Source organism: Lissotriton vulgaris, chromosome 7, assembly GCF_964263255.1.
Source record: "Lissotriton vulgaris chromosome 7, aLisVul1.2, whole genome shotgun sequence".
In the NCBI taxonomy this organism is placed as follows: domain Eukaryota; kingdom Metazoa; phylum Chordata; class Amphibia; order Caudata; family Salamandridae; genus Lissotriton; species Lissotriton vulgaris.
Window position 1 is genome coordinate 1,023,059,024 of NC_141695.1, and position 20,254 is coordinate 1,023,079,277.

The 20,254-nt window shown below is 46.8% G+C and overlaps 1 protein-coding gene across 1 annotated transcript in view; it reads right to left on the bottom strand.

Moving 5' to 3' along the window:
* Positions 1–20,254, bottom strand: part of CTNNA1 (catenin alpha 1) — a 391,106-nt gene that overhangs the window by 167,050 nt on the left and 203,802 nt on the right. Inside the window, exons 13-14 of the mRNA XM_086931448.1 lie at positions 13,175–13,326; positions 2,596–2,706 (exon numbers count right to left, since the gene is read on the bottom strand). Coding sequence (XP_086787574.1) covers positions 2,596–2,706; positions 13,175–13,326 — 263 coding nt within the window. The remainder of the gene's footprint in view (positions 1–2,595; positions 2,707–13,174; positions 13,327–20,254) is intronic.

Here is a 20,254-nt window from a genome sequence, read left to right on the forward strand (position 1 = left end):
GGGGTTGGCAAAGGTAGGCACATCTGCCTTTGTCTAGAATTTTCCACCGATTCTCACGCCCAAAGTGGGGGCGAGAACCGGAGGGAGCCAGCTGCTAATAGCAACAAAGCCTGGGGCAGCTAACAAAGGCGACAAGCCTTTGAAGCTTCCCCTTCGTGGACCCTGCCCATCCTGGGGGAGGAGGCATGACACCTCTGCCCAGGATGTGCTTTGTTTCAGGATCCAGAGAGCGGGGGCTCTCTACCCAGGGCTCCAGAAACCGGTCTGGTGGTGGCAGATGGCTGAGAGCCAGTTAGGAACTGTAGGAAAGGGGCCCTTATTGCATGGTTACCCCTAACTCTTTGCCAGATACCCGATGTCAACTTGACAGAGATGGCTGGTAGCCAGTCAGGAACCACACTTGGGCTGATCGTTATTCAGGGGGCATCTCCAAGGTGCCCTCCGAGTGCATTTCACATCGAATCCCACACTGGCATCAGCATGGGCTTAATGTGCTGAGAAGTTTGGTACCAAATTTCCCAGTTTTCAGTTGAGTCCTTTTGGGTCTGGGGAGTTCGTCATGACAAACAAAGCTCCTATACTCAAAATGGCTTCACTGCACTTACACTGCTTGTGAATGGCACAGACACTGTAGGCGCATTTTGCTCATGCAGCTCTGCTCTCACCCGTAGCACTGTAATGCCTACTAGAGGGGGGACTTCGACACATGTCTAGGGTAAATTGTGGCTTTGCCATTGCTTATAATGGCCAAGTCGAGCTAGCAGTGCAGGACTGCTCTACCAGTCCGCAGTGGTGGACTGGTTTTACTTGTAGGACCTCCAGCGTAGCATAATCAGTGCTGCAAGACCTGGGGTACCGCTTTAACTCACATGCCCTCGGTACCAGGGTACCATTTACTAGGGACGTACAGGTAAGTTAGCCATTTCCAATTGGGTATAGGCAAGACAACATATACTTTAGAGTCTGAGAGCACAATGAAGCCGGCTACCCTGACCTCAGTGTCAGTGCACAGAGTTGAAAAACAAGCAGCAGCAATCGAATAAAATAGGATGTGACCATACTAAAAGAGGCATTGACTTACAGGAATAAACAAAAAAACATAGGGGTCCCTCAGATGTCGCACCGAGGCCCTAAACACAGACTGGAACACACCATTTGTCTTGCTCTGTAAAGAGACCTTTCATTAACAAGGAAGTCAATTGTGATGGCATCTGTAATGAACAGTAATTTAAAAACATCTTGGTTGAAGATCCGTTCTGTGGCTGCAACTAAATAAATGAAAAATCTTACAACATTTTACCCAGAGAGACTCAAATGCAGAAACCTTAGTTTCTGTAATAAAATGTAAAGCCATCTATTATCATGGTCTTGGAGCGCCAGATGACAAAGCGATGACAGGATGCGTTACAAAACAAGTAATTAAACAAGCTTTTGTGGATGGAAATGATAGGAACTGTGTTTATAACCTTGGCCACATATACATTTTGTTTTTAACATTGGCCAGACTTCCAAGATTCAGAATGTTTCTTTCAGCAAAACTATACTAAAGCATACTTCACTTGAATAAAGTATTCAATCAGTTGGAGGAACACAAGCAACTGTGTGATATATTCTTAAGCCTGACAATAAGTTGTTGGATAAGGAACGGGAATTCTTGTGAAAGAATGGGTAAATAATCAACAAACAAACGAAAAAAACAGGTCCCCATAAAAACTCAAAAGATGATTTTAAGCCAACTAACCACTCACCTTGACAACAACTGCCTGGCTTCTCTTCCATTAAATTCCAAATTTACTAAAGTTTTAGCGACCTCTACCTTTAGTTCTGGTTAATCTCTTACGCCCATACAATTACTAGGGTGCAATAAAAGGGAACTAATAATGGGGACTCGATGATGGATAATTTGATCAAATTATGTCGAGGATCTAAGTTTAGCAGTCGGTCTCGTTTGAGCATTCTCAAGTTTCTCTTCTTTATGAAAGCTGAATAAATATTAAAGACCTTCACAGTTTCTAAACCGAATGTTTTAGAATATAGAGTCTGGAACGTCCTGTGAACGGTTTTAATACGCGGTCCGTGGCATACGTTCTTCTGAAAGGGTTCCACAGTAAAAGAAACCAGATATCTCTGGTGCTAACTTAATCTAGCCCGTTGAGTTTTCTATGGTGTTTTAGGATCAAAACTGCAAATGGAGTATAAGTTACATCCCCTTACTGTATCTAACCTCAGTGCCCCTTTTCAGTATTTTAAGAAAACAATGCGAGTGGCAGAAATGTGGTTCCACCAGGTATTACAATTGCCAACCTGGCTTCTGTGAGACATTTAGTCATCAAAGAGTTTGAAACGGTCAAGAGAGGGTCACACATTCAGCAAATATGAGTTTCTGGTTAGCACTGCAGGTCAATAAAAAACTAAGGCCTATCTGAGCTTTAGATTTTAGTGGTTTAATCAAACTATTCTTGGATTGCCCAGGGCTGAACTCCAAGTCAATTATTTCCCAACATGTGGCATGCTGTTCTTTGGAATAATAGGGATAGTAAAAAATGTAAAGATAAATTTCCCATTGAAACATAAATAAACAGAACAAATTCTTACTCTAGCACTTTGTCCACCAATCAGCTGATCGTCCTCAGTTTGGACACTTGTTCTGCTTCTAACATCAAATGGTTCAGGTTCAAAGTCTGAATCATCCAATTCTTCTGGAGTCTATAGGAAAAAATGTAAAACAAAACCAAATGTAACACTTACTCTACATAAGAAAACCAAAACACTTAAGAGCCAGTGCACTCTACACAGAAGCAAACAAGTCATTTCATGAGTGGACATGGCTAACCATGTGGAAAACTGATTAGCAGTTGCCTAAAAATATGATTGCTTCAATTTTAATATAGATATCAAGAGAGATAATCAGGGCAAATGAATGACACAGTTGAAGAAGTATGTAAATTAAACTAAAGTAAAGCTATTTATCGTCAGTTATGCTCTTTCTGGTAGAGACTATCTAAAAGCAGATTCTTCACTTTTTGAATATTCGCCTGGCATCAGACTGGATCCAGAAACTTTTCAACAGTATTGCTGTGTGCTGTTAGGTGGTGTAGATCCACACCAAAGCCATTCCGCTTCAGAAATGCACTTATATAGGTTAACACCCACGCACTGATGTTATTTGGTGTAACCAGTCTGCAGGTTCCTAAACTTGGGATTTCCTTAATGGACAGTCCACTCTCAGGACAGGGAGAATGGGAGGTCCGATGAGGAATCGACGTTTAGAGTCTCTACCTGAAAGAGCGTTACACAAGGTAAGTAATTTGTTCTTCTGATAGACTTATAGACACAGGTCCCTCCCCTTTTGAACACATACCAAAGCAGTAGCTATTTGGAGGTGGGTCGGAGAATTGACTCAAACCAGAAAGTCCTGCAGGACAGAGCCAGCAAAATACCTTTGTGGGCAAAGAGCACCATCTAGACCATAGTGATTCATGAAAGCATGGCGGGCGGCCATGTAACCACCGTAACTGAGTGCTAATGCAGTAGTAGCAGCTTTGGACATGGTAGAATGAGCTGCAGCCTTTCCAAAGGCTGTTTTTTAGCAAGTGCAGACGTAGCTGTCAAGGTTTCAGGTTGCTATGTGGAACGGTCATAATTTTGGTATAATTATGCGTGGCATTTTAATTACTACGAGTGGCACTTTCTTGCGAGTTTAATCAATCAATTTAGATCAGGGAAACAAATATTAGAAATTACACCCAATTGAGCAACGAGAAACTAAGAAATCACTGAACTAAAGTGTGTTAACGGGAGGCGGCTAAAAACTAGGCAGAACAGTCCAACTGCGTGTCTGCTATTTCATGCACTGAAAAGTATGAGGTGTAATAATACTGACAGCAATATCATATGTGTGGTGCTTGTAGGAAGCTGGCTTTTTATATGATATACCACTAGGTGGCTAGATTGTGCAAGGATTCCAGATAGTTCTTATACGCCCCCCCCTATCCCCCCCCCCCCGAACTTCCCCGCCCAAACGTACAATGCTTAATGTAATCCAAAAGTTCTCTATTGGTGGTAGTGTAGTCAGGCAGCCTTAGTCCTAAATAAGAGGAGTGCAAGACATTTGTTATGCACACAGTGATTAATAAATGACAAATGACTCAAAAAATGAGATCCACACCAATTTCAGAAAAATAGGCTTCTTTCAAGTTTTATTTTAAGACCAAGATGTATGCAAGAAAGTAAGTATGTTTTTCAGGAAAAATAAATTACACTTTAAAAAGTGGACCCATAGCGCAATTTTTCAGTTCAGCAATGTTAACCTGCAGGAAGCTGGCTCTGTATATGGTATACCACTAAGTGGTTATACAGAGCTCAGAGATTCCCCCAGAAGTGTACATTGCTCAATGTAAACCCAAAGTGCTCTATTAGTGGTAGTGGGGGCGAGCAGCCTTCGGCGTAACACAGAGGAGTTCAAGATATTTATTGCACAAGAGTGATCAATAATGGACACACTGCTCAAGAAGGAGATCCAGACTAATTTTAGAAAAATAAGCTTTGTTTGAGTTGTATTTTAAGACCAAGATCTCCCAAAAAGGCAAGTTCCTTTTTCAGGAAAAATACTTCATCTTTTAAAAGTCGGCACTTAAGATAACATTGAACTGTTTGAAAATTGCACTGTGTAGGAAAACAACAGTCTGCACCACCAGTGGCACAGGGGCGGCAGGATGCAGAGGTGAAATTCTGAGTTCGGCCCAATGCGTTTCAATGGAGACAGGGGGTGCTCGAAACCACACTGACTACATTTAATTAGATCGGTTGCAGGGGTTAGAGCAAGCACGGGGGACACAAGGCAGCACCGAACATACACCAACAGCTGGAGAGGGGCAGTCGGGTACAGCGTGCCAACGCAGCATTGGGCTCCCAATGCTTTTTTTTTTGAAAACCTTTATTGATCATATGCATAGCACACAGCGTCTGCCTACAACTACTGCGGGCCGGCCGCTATGACAATGAACCACATTTCAGGCATCTTGAGCTGGGGAAAAAGCCAAATATGTAAACACTACTATGCACTGTCATGATACGTCAGGAAAAGGATAAAGTGGGTTTCATTTTATAGTTTTGTTGAAATGTCCTACATTTACATCAGACTGCCGAGAGGGCGGGCCTTGCAACAGGATATCAACTAGTGGAACGACAGAAACCGGGATGCTAGCGTGAAAAATACAAACAGGATGCACAAGCGCGGAATTGGTTATCGCATCGGGCAGTGCCCGCCCAGTCGGTATAAAACTCCAGGAGTTACATTCTAGCTTGTCCATGGTGTAGCAGAATATAAGAGGATTCATTTCGCAATGTAAATGGAAGGATCCAGTGACATACAATAAAGCAAGACTCACGTGAAACAAGTCATAAACAGGATAGTCGCCCTCGAATAGAAGCATAGGTGGAGCGTAAGAAGTAAGATATGTAAACATTCAGTGACTATGTGTTCGAATCAATGTCGTGTCCATAATACAGAGGGCAAAATACACCCCAGAAAGAACAGAACCCCAACCCCCCGTCTGATCTGAAATATATAAGATAATAAGGAGAAAGAAACAAGAGAAAGAACAAGAGAAGACCATAGAAACAAGGAGACAAACTAAAAAATATATATAAGAACAAAAAGAAACAAACGAAGGGAAGAAAAAGAAAGAGGGCCATAGAAACAAAGAAGAAACACAAAATACAGCCCATCCCCCAACCCCCCACCCTGCATACCAGCGGAAGGCCACGGCCCCCCCCCCCCCCCATAGGCATGCCTGTCGCCCCAAGAAACCCCAAAAGAGGGAAATAACGGAGGAGGGCCATAGCTCCAGCCCCAGACTCACCCCCAACCTCCCCCACCCCAAAAAAGCGGAAATCCACTAAGAAGGAGCGCGGGCATTCAGTTTGTGATCATCCCAGCCGTACGTAGTCCCCAGTTCAAACAATGTTCCGTTTCGGCACCGAGGTCCCTTAGGAGATGTCGAAGCAGCGGTCAGCCCTGACCTGTCCGGAAAAAAGTCAGCATTCCTCCCACGCCGTGCACAAAGACGCAGTAAGCCAAAAGCACCAGTTGAAGCCACACAGTTCCACATTGAAGACTCCAGTAATAACAAGGGGGCTTGTGTCCAGGAGATACCAACAGTCCATAGCGGTGTAGGGTGCCCACGATCAGGAAACAAATGAGCTGGCAGATCAAAAGGGGTAGCAGCCGCAACGCCCGAGATATTATGTACCCTAGTCCCTTCATCAAGCATCACACACTCCTGAGAGTCAGCTACTGCGGCAGCCGGGGACAAGGTGGGCATACACTCCTTGCTGCGTGTGTCTAGGACCAGGCGCGCCATAACAGGAGAAGGGTCGAGCTGCGTAGGGCGTATATCTGTCTGCAAACTTTTCAGGGCAGTGTGCAAGTCTTTAATGGCCAACCAAACATCGTGCACCGTGGGCTCCATTTCACCCAGACAGTCAATCGGGACCTCGGAACTCAGGCAACAAAGAGAGAGCCGCCGTAATAGCTGTCCGATTCAAACAAAGGATGCGTAGATCGTAGAGAGGTTGCTGAGAATTGCACTGAAGCCCCTTTCAGTAACAGCGGTACACAATTCTTACCGCAATTCAGGTAGGATCTGACCCGGGCAATCGGTTCTGTGTCACATCTCACCGTCCCCGAAGTGAGGAATACCAGCCAAAAAACTTTGAAGGCAGACAGTAGGTCCGGCGCAGCAAGCGCACTCAATGCCAGCGGCAGAGGCGGTTTCGGTTTCACCTTCGGGGTCCCGGACTACCCTGGCCGATCGGGGCCGTTGTTTATCGCCTGCGAGGCGGCCATGGCGCAACCCGAGGTCCCGGCTCATCCGGTCTGAAGGCCGGGAACTTCAGGACGACGATGCTCAGCCATCCGGGGTGATGCGTGGACCGGAGTCACATGGTCAGGCTCCGCCGCTGCTCCTCTGCACGGGGCCGTGGCTGGGGTGCAGGATCAGAGGCAGGATATCAATGGAGTCGAGGGTGAGCAGCGGAGCTGGGCGTCCGCGCGGCCATCTTGGCCGCTGTCCTGGCTCCTCCCCGCTCCCAATGCTTTTGAATCCGAAACTTGGTTTGATAAACATGCTGTAGGCGTCGAACTGGAGGCTGCACAGAGGAAATCCGCAACAGCAGAGGTAAGTGGAGTGTTTTTACGGGCACTGTCAGTTCAGCTCACCAAGGCCCAGGGGCTTCCTGTACAGGAATTTCCTTGGACCTCAGATTCTTCTTACCAGAGCCGGTCGCGAACAGGGGGAGCCTCTGGATTCAGTCTACAAGCATCTAAGTGGAGTTTAGGAGGGGTCAGCCAACGGTGGACTTGAGGTCAGGATTACCAGGGAACCAGTTATGAACCGGCGGACCACGTGCTGGAGCTGCCAAGTGGGCAGGAGAGTCCTTAGTGTAGGTTTCCCACTGTCATCAGGAGTTCTGGTCTTTGTCAAAGAACAGGAAATATTCCTGGAGTTCTGGAAGTTGCTGGCTGCAGGACACAGTGTTTTTTTGTTGTTGCAAGGTCTTGGAAGGTGGAGACAGGGCGGTAGTGCTGGGGCCAAGTGAGTAAGCGTCTTCAGGCTTCGCTGCAGTGTCTTGTTTGTCCTTAGGGCAGCAGGAACTAGTTTTTAGATCTGGGGAGCCACTTAAAATTCTAAATTTAAGGGAGTTTTAGGGGAGTAGCAGGTAAGGCCAATGGGCACCTTGCCTGGGGTGACTACAACCTCAATTATGCCACCATTCTGTGGGAGGGGATATAGTCCTAGCCCTGAATGGAAGTCTCTCCTCATCTTGAAGATGGCGGGACTGAAAGATGTGCTTCACCTCGCCTGCTCTACTTTAGGGGTGGTGGACACACCTCCGATTCTTCCTAGGTTTTCCCGGCCCAAAGTGGGGGTGTAAACCGGGGGCTGCCATTTGCTGCTGGAAGCGGAGGCAGGTAGTTGCATTAAAAAGGCAGCAGGCCTTTGAAGCTTCCCCCTCAAGCACTGTGTCCATCCAGGGGGAGGCGGTGACACCTCTGCACAGGATGTGCATTGTTTCTGGTCCCAGAGAGCAGAGGTTCTCTACCCAGGGGTCCAGACACGTCTAGTTTAGTTTTTAAATTTATAATGCACGACAGCTACTCAAAAAAAGGGTTTCCTGGCGCGAAGGAAAAGTCAGGGCTAGAAGAAAACAGAAGGGGAAGTCTATCGGTCAAATAGCCATGTTTCTAAAGACTTGCAAAACTGAGTATAATTAGTCTCATTACGGAGTGCTGTAGGTATAGAGTTCCAAGACGCGGGGCCAAGGTAGGAAAACTACCTACCACCCATCCGAGCTAAGTTGAATTTAGGGACGATGAACATTCCTTGGGTGGAAGAGTAGAGGTTTCGGGAGGGAAGATAAGGACTGACCAAGGACTGAAGATAACGAGGAGCACAACAGGATTTGATTTTATGCATATAACTCAGTGCCTTGAACTTTATACGGTTTTCAATTTTAAGCCAATGCAGCTTGCGTCGATAGGTCGAGAAAGTGGTGGCCTTAGGGACTGTAGTCTACGGACTACAGATTTGTTTGAACCTAGATAAAGTATGTTTCCGTAGTCAAGCCTTGATGTAATTAAGGCATTGACCACAGTTTTTCGGATAGATTCCGGTAGCATCCAGCAGATTTTCCTTAACCATTTAAGAATGGTGAAGCAAGTCGCTGCGCCTTTAACTGATTGGGGGTGCATGCTGAGTGAATCATCGATTGTGATGCCCAGAATCCGAACTTGGGAAAATTCTATTTTGAGAATAGAAGGGGCATTTGTATTGTGTGAAGAAAGAGAAAATGATTTGAGAATCATCGGCGTAAGAGAAGAGGGATAGTCCTGATTTCTCAGGAACCTCAGCCAACGGTCTTACATAAAGATTGAACAACAAGGGGCTGAGGACGGATCCCTGTGGCACCCCATGGGCAAAAGAGTGGACTCTAGAGCAGGCAGTTTGTGAGAAAACTTGGAAGATGCGATTTGAAAGGAAAGCAATAAGCCAGTTATAATGCGGGTCGTCAATGCCCAGTGACTTAAGTGTTTTTATTAGCACCGCATGAGACATCGCATCAAAAGCGGTGCTCAGATCGAGTAAGATGAGCGCCACGGTGTCCCCTTCATCAAAATGGTGACGTATGCTTTCAGTGACCCAAAGTAAGGTGGTCTGGTGTTGGCAGGCTGCCTACAGCCAGTCTTCGACCTCACCAGTGTTGGGAGGGTTTTAGGGGCACCTCTGAAGTGCCCTTTGAGTACATAATAAAATAAAACCCACACTGGCATCAAAAACTAAAAGCATTTGCAATACAATAGGTATCGCATATATGCGAGTTTGAGCTATTGGAATTGTAACTGACAATGCCTTTTATTTATGTTATGGTTTTTAAAACCTAAATAAAAGACAGTGTCATTTACAATGCTAATAGCTTAAACTCTCGCAAATGCGAGACCTTTTGCATTGCAAATGCTTGTTTTTTGTGTGCTTGGGGTTGGAGGAAACTACTGTTTCTAGTGCATTCGTAATGAGGCTTAAAGAAAGGGAATCTAATGGAAACTTTTTTTGGCACTGTGGGGGGAGGCCCTTACAGCGCTTAATTTTCATTCTATTGCTGAAAGATGTTTACATTCCTTCTCTGTGGAGAGTATTTCAATGCAAGCTTTATTTTACTTTTTTGGTCCTGAATCACACTTGGAATTACCATTACCTTTCCCTCAAAACCTAATTCGTGACCGCTGAAACGAGGTGCCCTCGCTGCAGCCACAGTGTGACAAGGCAGTATGACTGCGACTCACCATGTTTGCGGAGAAAGTGGTAGATTTTTTGGGGACACCTTTCGTATGAGTGATTTGAGAGGTAAGGGTTGGGTAACAACCTGAAATTTACTAAGTCCAATTTCCAAGAAAAGGATTTGGCTTTGTGGGAGGTAAAGCAAGGTTCACTGAAGGGGACACTAGTCAACCAACGATTCTAAAAGTGCAGCAAACTACATTATTTCCAAAACAAAGCGTTTTCAAGTATATAAACAATTATTGCTTTAAACCAAGGTCATACTAACAATGTCTGAAAATATGGATTACAACCTTTTTTTTTAAAAAGCCACTCACTTGTGCCAGTCGCCATTCAACACTTGTGTGCTCTGCCAACCGTCAAGTCCCGGGATCAAGTGACTAGCCCAATGCTGTGCCTCTGGTTCCCTAAAGTACACCTAACTGGAGGGCAGGGGCTAAGAAGTAGAATTTTTGTCAGCAATCTTTGGCAATATGTGTCCAGGTTGACACAAGGGCTTATGAGGGAAGTGCAGGCTGCAAAACAACATCTTGCGCAAAAGATTCAGGCACCACAGCTGATGGTGGGTACAGCAAGGAAAAACAAAGCGGCTGTCCACCTCAGTGTCCAATCTACGAAGCACATGCGTGCTGCTGGCCACCAACTGGGAGGTGCAATTGTGGGAAAACTACAGGCAAGATCTGACCCAGGGATCACCCACGTGATGGCCGGTACACCCAGAATGAACTCACAGGAAGGCTGGGGGAGGTATGGCTAACTGATCTGTTAAACCATGGCCTGACTGTGATTCACTTACTGTAAACAGAACAGACTGCTCAGCGCTGTTCAAGATTATTTTAACTGACATAGCTTTAAAATTTGAAGGCGCAGTTAAACGCTTATTTTGCTTAGATCATTTTAGCGTGCTGGCTGGTGCTGCCTAGTTGGCGGTGTGCCTCAATTGCAGTATTGTCAGGAGGGCGCTAAAATGCTTGCTTAATGCAGGACTAAAGAGATTTAGTGAGGTAATGCAGACACCCGCATTAAAATACTTTGAACGCCAGATGCATGGTACTTGGTAGGGCTATGGGTTAGAAGATCTTTATACAGAGCACGATCCAGCAGGAGATCGTTCTCTTCTGCACAGTTTTGCCTTTTGCCACACCAGTGAAACCCATAAGGAGCTGATCGTCCACCCTGTATTCCTTGGTACGAAATATGCAGAAGCTTAGCGTTCTCTAGAAGTCCAAGCAATGGAGTCTTTCCTCCTCCTTAGAGTGGTGAGGTGGAGCATAGAATGCCAGCAAGGTGATATTTTGATAGACATGGAACGGCGTCACAATCTTAGGCAAGAAAGATGGCAGTGTCCGGTTTGTCTGGGAAGAAACTAGCGTACGGTAGGTTGACACCGAGCTTAAAGCTCACTCACATGCAATGCTGATGTTATGGCAACGAGGAACACGGTCTTGGGGGCGAGCAGCAGCAAGGAACAGCTGTGAAGTGGCTCAAATAGAGTGCAAATAAGGAATGGGAGGACCAAGTTAAAGGTCCCACTGAAAAATGACGAAAGGAGAAGGAAACAAATAATGCAACACTTTAAAAAATTGCATAACTGGAGACTTAAATAAAGAAGGATTATCCAGCAACTGCAAAAAAAGATGCTAGAGCAAAAAAGGCACCCTTTAACTGTGCCCAGAGCAAGGACATGCCGGGCTAGGGACTAAAACCATCAATAGAACATCAGATATCTTAGCCTGGGTCAATCTGGCGTGAGCTGCACCAAACCAAAAACTTGTCCGAATGGCCGGCATATATAGTTATATTTGTGGGATGCCTGGCTGACAAGAGGACAGCAACCACCTCTGGTGGAAGGTGCAATGTAATCAGCTGGCGCAGCTTAATCTCCAAGCATCTCTGCCCTGCTGCAGCGGAGAACAGATCCTCAGGAGGGACAGTCTGATTAGAGGACAAATACTCAGGCCCAGGAGTTCTGGATACCAGAGTCTGTGCCAAAACCAGAGCTGCTATGATTATTGGACCTCGAGAACTCTGGGTACGAGGGGTATTGGGGTAAAGGCATACAGAAGTCTTAGCTCCTCTCACACAATGTCTGTTACTATTATTGATTAGTTGTATATATTAATATGAATGTTTTTATACTGTCTTTTATGATTTTAAGTAATCGAATAAAGTGTTTTGACTGACTTAGCTCCTCTCAAGGAGGAACACGTATCAAAGCCGGAAGACTCCCTGGAAACTCAAATGTGCCTACACTGCGCATTCCCAGAGGCAGAAAACAGAGCAAGCCATGGTTCTCCCAATTCGCATAAGAGATCTCATGCCACCTCCAGGTGTAACTGCCATTCGTGATCAGCTGAGTGTCAACAGCTGCGCTTGTCTACCCTGTAATTTAATGATCCTGCCAAGTGGTTTACCATTAGAAAATTCCATGGTGGTCTGGTCTGCCACATCCAGAGGCATAAGAACTCTTTGGCACAGTGTCCGTGACCCTAACCCACACGTTGCAGTACCACATGGCAGTGGAGTTGTCCATGAGACCCTGTACCAGTCTCCCTTTGATGCACCGAAGGAAGGCTTTTAGCACCAAGCAGATGACCCTCAGCTTCAGCGGGTTGTTTTGGAGCCGGGACCCCACCGGCCTCAGTTTTCCTCCTCTCCCAGTTGGCTGCTGTAGGACAGTGCCCCTTTTTGCATGGCTACCCCCCACCTTTTGCCAATATCGGATGCAGAGTGCGCACTGGGTCCTTGCCAATCAGGTTCCCTGTGCCGGTGTTCTTTCCCAAAAGAGTACCTTTGTTTTCACAATTTAGCACACCTCTGGCTCACCTGTAAGTCCCTTGTAAAAGGTACCAGTGGTACCAAGGGCCTTGTGTAGGAAGCTGGCTCTGTATATACTGAACCATAGTAAGGTATAGTGTGCACAGAGTCCAGTGGATCCCCAAAAGTAGGCAGAGGCTAAATTAGATAGCCCATTACTTTCTTTGCGGTAGTGAGGGCGAGCAGTAAGGCCTTCTCCGAGGGTAGTTTTAAGCATTTATTGTACACACAGGGAAGAAATGATGATTTCCCGCACTCAAATACTGAACTCTGACATGTGTTTTGTATTAATTTTAATCTTATACAACAGAGCAATATGGAGAATGTTCTATAGTTGCAATAGACTCCAGTTTGTAAATGGATTTTAACAAATTAAACATACTTTAGTCAAAGACAATTGGGTGTCTTAAATGAAAACTGTTAGATGCCCTGGAAGGAGAAAGGGTAGGAGCTGTGCGGGAGCAAGTCTCAAAAATGACAAAGCACGCACAAAAACCTTTACAGAATGAAATACTCACTCTTATCATTAGTACAGCTTTTCTGATGTCCCGAATACCATCATAAACCAGTCTTGAAGCATCTATGAATTCATTTTCATCCATGGCTTGGTTTGTGTCACCACCGAGTGCTTCTACAGCAGCTTCCACTTGGTCAGTGAATCGAGGCATAACTGATTTAGAAGGATGAATAAAATTGTGACTTAAATGTGAATTTTTCTCGAAAGTATGGTTAACTTTGAGATAATCAGGTAAACGAAACCTAGCACAAGGTCCAGCAGTCTTTATTGCATAACACAAATTGAAACATGCCCAAAAGGTAGTGAGGTTTAGGGGTTCCTTTAAGTTTCTTTGCCTCTGCTGACTGATGAACTACAAATATAGATCAAAATGTAGTTTGGAAAGGAAAAGATACCAGTCAAGTCATCCCAAGCATTACATTATGGAACCAATGCTCATATCAGCATCTGAGAAAAGGCCAGTTAAGCAACTAAACAAATACAGGCTGCACTTGCATACTAAAACTTTCGAACACTATTCCTGGTATTATAATTTATACATTACCTTACTGGATCAAACATACCTCAGAGAAACAGGTTGTAGGGAACTGGGTATTTGTTCCAGTAGCCCACCCCCCCCTTACTTTTGCCTGGTTTTGATGCAAAGTTGCCAGAGGTGTACAAGGTCCCTGCTAACCAGGTTCCTAGTATAAATGTTCTTTCCCTAAAACTGTACAAGTGCTCCAATTCCAATTTCATAAGCTTTATTTCGATTGAAAATATCTTGAAAGCTATGCAATCCAGAATAAAAAATATACAAATAGACCATAATAAAATTTTTCCTTTTACAAATATGCAATATACAGAAAATTAGAACAGCAAAATTCATTAAAAGTGGAAACATTAAATAGTTTAAAAAGTGCAAATTGTGGAGGACAAGGGTCACATGAGCATTTTAGTATTCAAGAATTGACATTCAAATTTCTCGCCCTATGCTCCATGCCCATTTAAGAAACGTTGCTAGTCCACAGGCATAAAGAAACCGGGTGTCAGATCTTAAGATACGCAATGCGGCTTGGTGGCTACGGGTACCCAGCTCTTTGCAAACTGGTTTCAACCAGCGCCCCCTTGGAGCTTTGTAGGCAGGACAAGCAAACAAAGTGTGCGATCGACTCAGTAGTAGCCTCACAACATAGACAAGAAGCTGGAGTTTGATGAGGAGGCTTCCACTGGGCAGTCAGCTCTCTAGTGAGGAGTGTACCTACCCTAAACTCAAAGTACAGGGCTCGGTTGTGTGGTTTTTGTATGATGTCTAGGTAGGGTTCGAGATGGATGGAATGCTTATGCTGCATAAACTCTTCTGTGAGCCTGCCTGCTTTGGGGTTAAGGAGATCATTCTTACTAACCCACAGCCAGTATGCCTTCTTAACTTCTGCCTTGGGTGGAGAGGTTCTGTTAGGCCATGCCTCTTTAAAATCGAGATTGTATAAAAGTTTTTTTATACCTTTAAGCTAATGGATCTTGTGCCACCCATCCATGTCCATTACCTCCCTTAACCCAGCTGCATATTTTGATAATTCTGATGTCCGCCACAGGCGAGCCCACAGCAAATGTGGGCAAAGTCTTGCAGTGTCTCTAAACGAGTGGTAGCCTAAATCGTATAATAGGGGCTTGGTGGGTGTCCCCTGAGGGGGCATCATTAGATCTTTTAGGAATTTGTTTTCCGATCTAGAAATTTGATCTATATTGGTAAAACCCCACAGTTCGGCACCATAAAGTGCCAAACTTACTGCTTTGGCCTTATAGATTGTGAGGGCGGGGGCGATTGGTTTGCTCGATGAAGAGGGATGTTCTTTTAATATTGTCCCCACCACCCTTTTGTGGTTCAGAAGCATTTTCTGCGAGTGTGGTCTCCAATGCATGGAATCGGCAATACGAATGCCTAAGTAGTCGAAGGTAGTGATCCTCTCTAATGGGACGCAATTTAGTGAGGGAGGGTTCCTAAATGTTCTTGATGGGTTTAGTGTTAGGAACTTTGTTTTCAGTGTATTGATGGTCAGCCCTCTAGTAGTGCAAAACCGTTGGAAACTGTCCAGGAGGGTCTGCAGGCCCTTCGGGGTTTTTGAGACGAGGAGGGTGTCGTCAGCGAACAGTAGGCTGGGGATTTTTTCGTCCCCCAACTGGCAAAACCTCTACCACCCTCTGTAACTCCCTAGTAAATGGTACCCTGGTACCTAGGGGCAGAAGTGCTAAAGAGGGGCCCTAAGTGCTGCAGCACAAATTGTGCCACCCTAGGGGACCCCTCAACAAGCAAAAGTGAAAACACAACATGCCACCCATCCCTGTATGCCATGTCCCCTACTACTCCATATGATATTTTGTAAGTCATCCCTACAGCAGACCTGACAGCCCTAAGACAGAATGCTTAATATTATATGTCAAGGTATATCTGCATGAGCAGATATGATCCTGTGCTGGTCAGTCCGATTACTGCCAGTGAAAAGTGAACAGGGAAGCTATTCTAATACATGTTCTGGGCACTGGTGAAAACTAGTTCCCCAGCTACATGAAGGTTTCAGTGAAAATAGGGATGTTTGATATCAAACATCTTGTATCGATGTTGGATTTATCAATACATGCACCCAGAGGGCACCTCAGAGGTGCCCCCTGAAACTGTACCAACTGCTAGTGGATTGACTGACTGGTTTTAGCCAGCGAGACTAAGACCAATTCCTGACCCCCAAGGGTGAGGGCCTACGCTCTTGTGAGGCTAGAAACCAGGCCTGCTCTGGCAGGGGGGTGTCTTCCACCCCATCCCACGAGATGACCTGCAGATTAGCTGCTAAGTCAGGGGAGCTTCAAAGCAACTCCTCTGCCTTTGGTATGAGACTTTTCTCTCATAGGAGAGGATGCCAACACTCCCCCCGCTTCACCCCCCCTTTCCTGATCCACTTTTGGCAGGTGGAAATTAGATTACATGGGGTTCCCACATTCAGCCACCACAACCCCTAGGGTAAGGCTGGTGATGTGGACCTCTCCCTTCAGATTCCTCCATTTTATCTTGGAGAGAATCAACCAACCAGGGCTAGGGTTATGCCCACTTCCGAATGGAAGTCGTCATAGGAGGGTATAGTCATCCTAAGGGTGCCTGGTACTCCCTCCAACGCCACTAAAATCAGTTTTAGGGGAGCCCCTGGCTCCACAGAAGCAGATCCTGATGACCCAAGAAGAGAGAAAGAAAGGCATGCAGCCTTTGTGAGCTTCTCCAGACCACTTCCTGTACCCAGCAACTAGCACCCACCGGTTCTGACCCCCACTCTGGCAGGAAAACTGGCTTGAAACCCTTTGTGAGGAAAGGGGGTGTGCCAACTCCACCCCTCAGGTGAGAGAGGCGAGGTGATGTGAAGCACAACTCCGGGCTTCGGCCATCTTGAGGATGGAGAGCCCTGCCCAATCAGAGATCGGCTCCTGCCCCCTCCCACAAGGGAGGAGCAGGATAGGGGGTGTACTCACCCCGAGGCAGGGACCCATTGATCCCTGCCCTTACCCTACTTGTAACTACCCTAACTTTAGTATTTAGGGGCAACCTGAACCTTCCTTCCTCAGTTCCCGATTTGAAAAAAAGAAAGAAGATCAAGAAGAAGACTACCTGCTGTGCAGCTGCTAACAAGAGGACGGCACAAACTGACTGGGGCCCGGCCCTACAGGCCTGTTGATCCTTGAACCTGCTCCTGCTAAATCCCGGCGTCTCCTGCGGGCAGCAACCTTGGAAACCCAGGAGGAAATGCTTGTCTTGAACATCTTAAAGATTGGGACTCCAATGAGCAGTGGTTCTGCTCAAACAGCAACACCCCTGGTGCCAGCCAGGAACCGCGAATCCAGCCACCCTGCACCCGCCGAGCCTGGCCTGTGCCCGAGTGGACAAAAACCCCGAGGACGTCCCCCCGGTGATTGTGACCTGAAATCCAGTGCCCACGGACCCTCCGACAACCCAGACGACGCCTGCAGTCTCACAACAGGAGACCCCTCCAACCGCGACCAGCAGAGGGTAAGATTTCCTGACGTCAAAAGGCACCCCTGCACCTGGCTCCCCCCGACCCCCTGTGCCCAACTCCTGGGTGTCTACCTATCCTCCAAGATCCCAACTTACCCCTCGAAGTGTTGGTCGCTCCTGAAGAACCTCCGTCCCCAAGCCTGCAGCCTTTGTTCACCTTCCAAGATCTCCTTTGAATAACATTGAGCACCCGACGGCTCAAAAGCACCCTGCACCCAGCCACCCGAGTGGCACTGGCAGTACAACCTTTGTCCTAATCCACTTCCCCATTTGCCCTGAACAAGTGACCAGCAGCCCAGCTTCCACAGCCGCGTGGCCTGCTAGCCAGCAGCCGCCAACCGCAGGCCCCCTGCCTCTCCTTGGATAACATTGGGCCTAACTACCTCTGCACCCGGCTGCCCCTGTGCCGCTGAGGGTGTCCAACTGTACCTACCTGACCTTGGGAGACCACTGAGTCTATGCCCAGAACCTTTACTGTGCCAGTCGAGAACTTACCCCAAAGCCAATAACTTACTCTCCTTCCATAGGGTAACATTGACTGGTTTCGCGTGGAAATTCTTTAAAGTTACGAGTTCTGAAACTTTAAAATATTCACTTAAAAAAAAAAAAAAAAAAATCGGCTGAACGACGAATTCAGATTTACTCACCTGTTATCAGGAGAGAACCCAGTGCTGCATCTTTTAGCCCAGCACAGACCCTGAAAAGTAATTTTAACCGTACTTACCAGTAACTTGTATTCCCTTCCATAGGAACCCATTGTCTCGTTTTCACCAGAAAAGTTTCTAAGTGTCGATTTTCAAAAACTACAAATATTCATTAAAAATCGCCTGTATGACTTAAAAGCATTTTTTCAACTGTTTACAGGAGATGCCCCAGGACTGAATCTAGGATCCAGTCCTTTGGTTAGTAAAGTAATCCATAAAGTAACTAATGCATTTAACTAGAAATTCCCATGGGGCTCAATGTTGCATTGTGTTTGAAATTGTGTTGCCCATTGCAGCAACTGTAACTACTGTACTTAAAAAGTCTATTGCCTATTTGCAAAGTATTTAAACTAAAGTAATTCATTCTGAGACAGTATATTTTGATACCTTATTGGTTCTAAAATAAAACTATATATTTTGATACAAAACAATTGGCCTAGAGTTCAGTTCTTGTGTGTGAGACCATTTGCTGACTGAGTGGGTACAACAAATGCTTTATACTGTCCACCAATACTGCCTTACTGCTCGACCAAGCTACCACTTTTGAGAGTAAGGTTACATCTAACTTTAGCCTCTGCCAAACCTCTGGGGACTGTGGACTCTGTACACACTGTACCTTACTTTGGTCCAGTATATACAGAGCCACTCTTACAGCCGGGTGCAGAGGGAGTAGGCCCAATGTTATCCTATGGAGGATAGGGGGTCTTTGGTTGGTGGATGCTAGCAGGCAGGCCATGCAGCTGTGGGAGCTGAGCTCCTGGTCACGTACACAGGGCAAGTGGGGAAGTAGGATAGGACAGTTGCTGCACTTCCAGTGGCACTCGGGAGGCTGGGTGCAGGGTGCTTTTGGGCCTTCGGGCGCCTAATGTATTTCAATGGGAAAGCTGGAAGTTGAACAAAGGCTGCAAGCTCAGGGACCGAGATTCTTCAGGTGCGACCACCACTTCGCGAGGTAAGTTGGGATGTTGTAGGATAGGTAAACACCCCGGAGTTTGGCACAGGGGGCCGTGGGGCGCCAGGTGCAGGGGTGTCTTTTGGTGTCGGGAAATCTTACCCTCAGCTGGTCACAGATGGAGGGGTCCCTTGTTGTGAGGCTTCAGGCGTCGTCAGGAGCGTCGAGGAGGGTCCTTGGGTGCTGGATTCTCAGTCACAGTCGCTGGGGGGACGCCCTCTTGGTCTTTGTTCACTCAGGCACGGGCCGGACTCGGCGGGTGCAGAGTGTGCTGGATTTGCGGTTCCTGGCTGGCACCAGGGGTTGTTGCTGTTTGAGCAGAAGCACTGCTCATGTGAGTCCCAGTCTTTAGATGAGCAAGGCAGTCAGGTCCTCCGGGGTTTGAGGTTGCTGACCACTGGAGCAGGTTCAAGGATCAACAGGCCGGTAGGGCTGCGGCCAAGTAAGTTGGTGTCTTCCTCTTGTTAGCAGCTGCACAGCAGGTCTTTCTTCTTCTCGTTTCAAGATCGGGATCTGAGGAAGGAAGGTTCAGGGTGCCTCTAAATACTAATTGTAGGGGGTTACAGGTAGGCAAGAGCAGGGACCAATGGGTCCCTGTCCTGGAGTGAGTACAACCCCTATCCTGCCACTGTCCAGTGGGAGGGGGAGCAGGAGCCTAGCTCTGATTGGGTAGGGCTCCCCATTCTAAAAATGGTGAGAGCCCGGAGTTGTGCTTTACCTCACCTCCCCACCTGAGGGGTAGGGTTGGCAGAGGCTGGCACCCCCCGCTTTCCTTCCTTTGTTTCTCCCGCCTCTCTTCCCGCCAGAGTGGGGGTCAGAACCGATGGGGGCCAGTTGCAGAGTACAGCAAGTGGCCTGGGGAAGCTCACAAAAGGTGGCATGCCTTTGAAGCTCCCCCTGCCCATCTTGGGGGAGAAGACCTAGCACCTCGTCCCAGGATGTGCACTGTTGCAGGCCCAAGAGTGCAGAGGGCTCTACCCAGGGGTCCAGCAACATGTCTGTTGGGAGGCCTAGGCAGCCTCTCAGTCAGGACACGGGTTGTAGGTTAGTTTCACGGGGCAACTCTAAGTTGCCCTCTGGCGTGCATTTTACATTAAACCCATACTGTTGCCAGTGTGGGATTTAATGTGCTGAGACGTTTTTATACCAAACTTCTCAGTCTTCAGTGTAGCCCTTATGGTGCTGTGGAGTTCGTGTTGACGACCTCCAAGTACCATATACTCTTAATGGCAGCACCGCACTTAGTGCCCAGGAATGGACCTGGGTACTGTAGGGGTACAGGGCTCATGCCCTTGTACCCACACCACTGGCATAGGGCACCTAGCTAGAGGGGTGACTGAGGTATGCCAGGGTAGTGTGTTCTGGGCATAGCACACAGGGATGTATGCCATG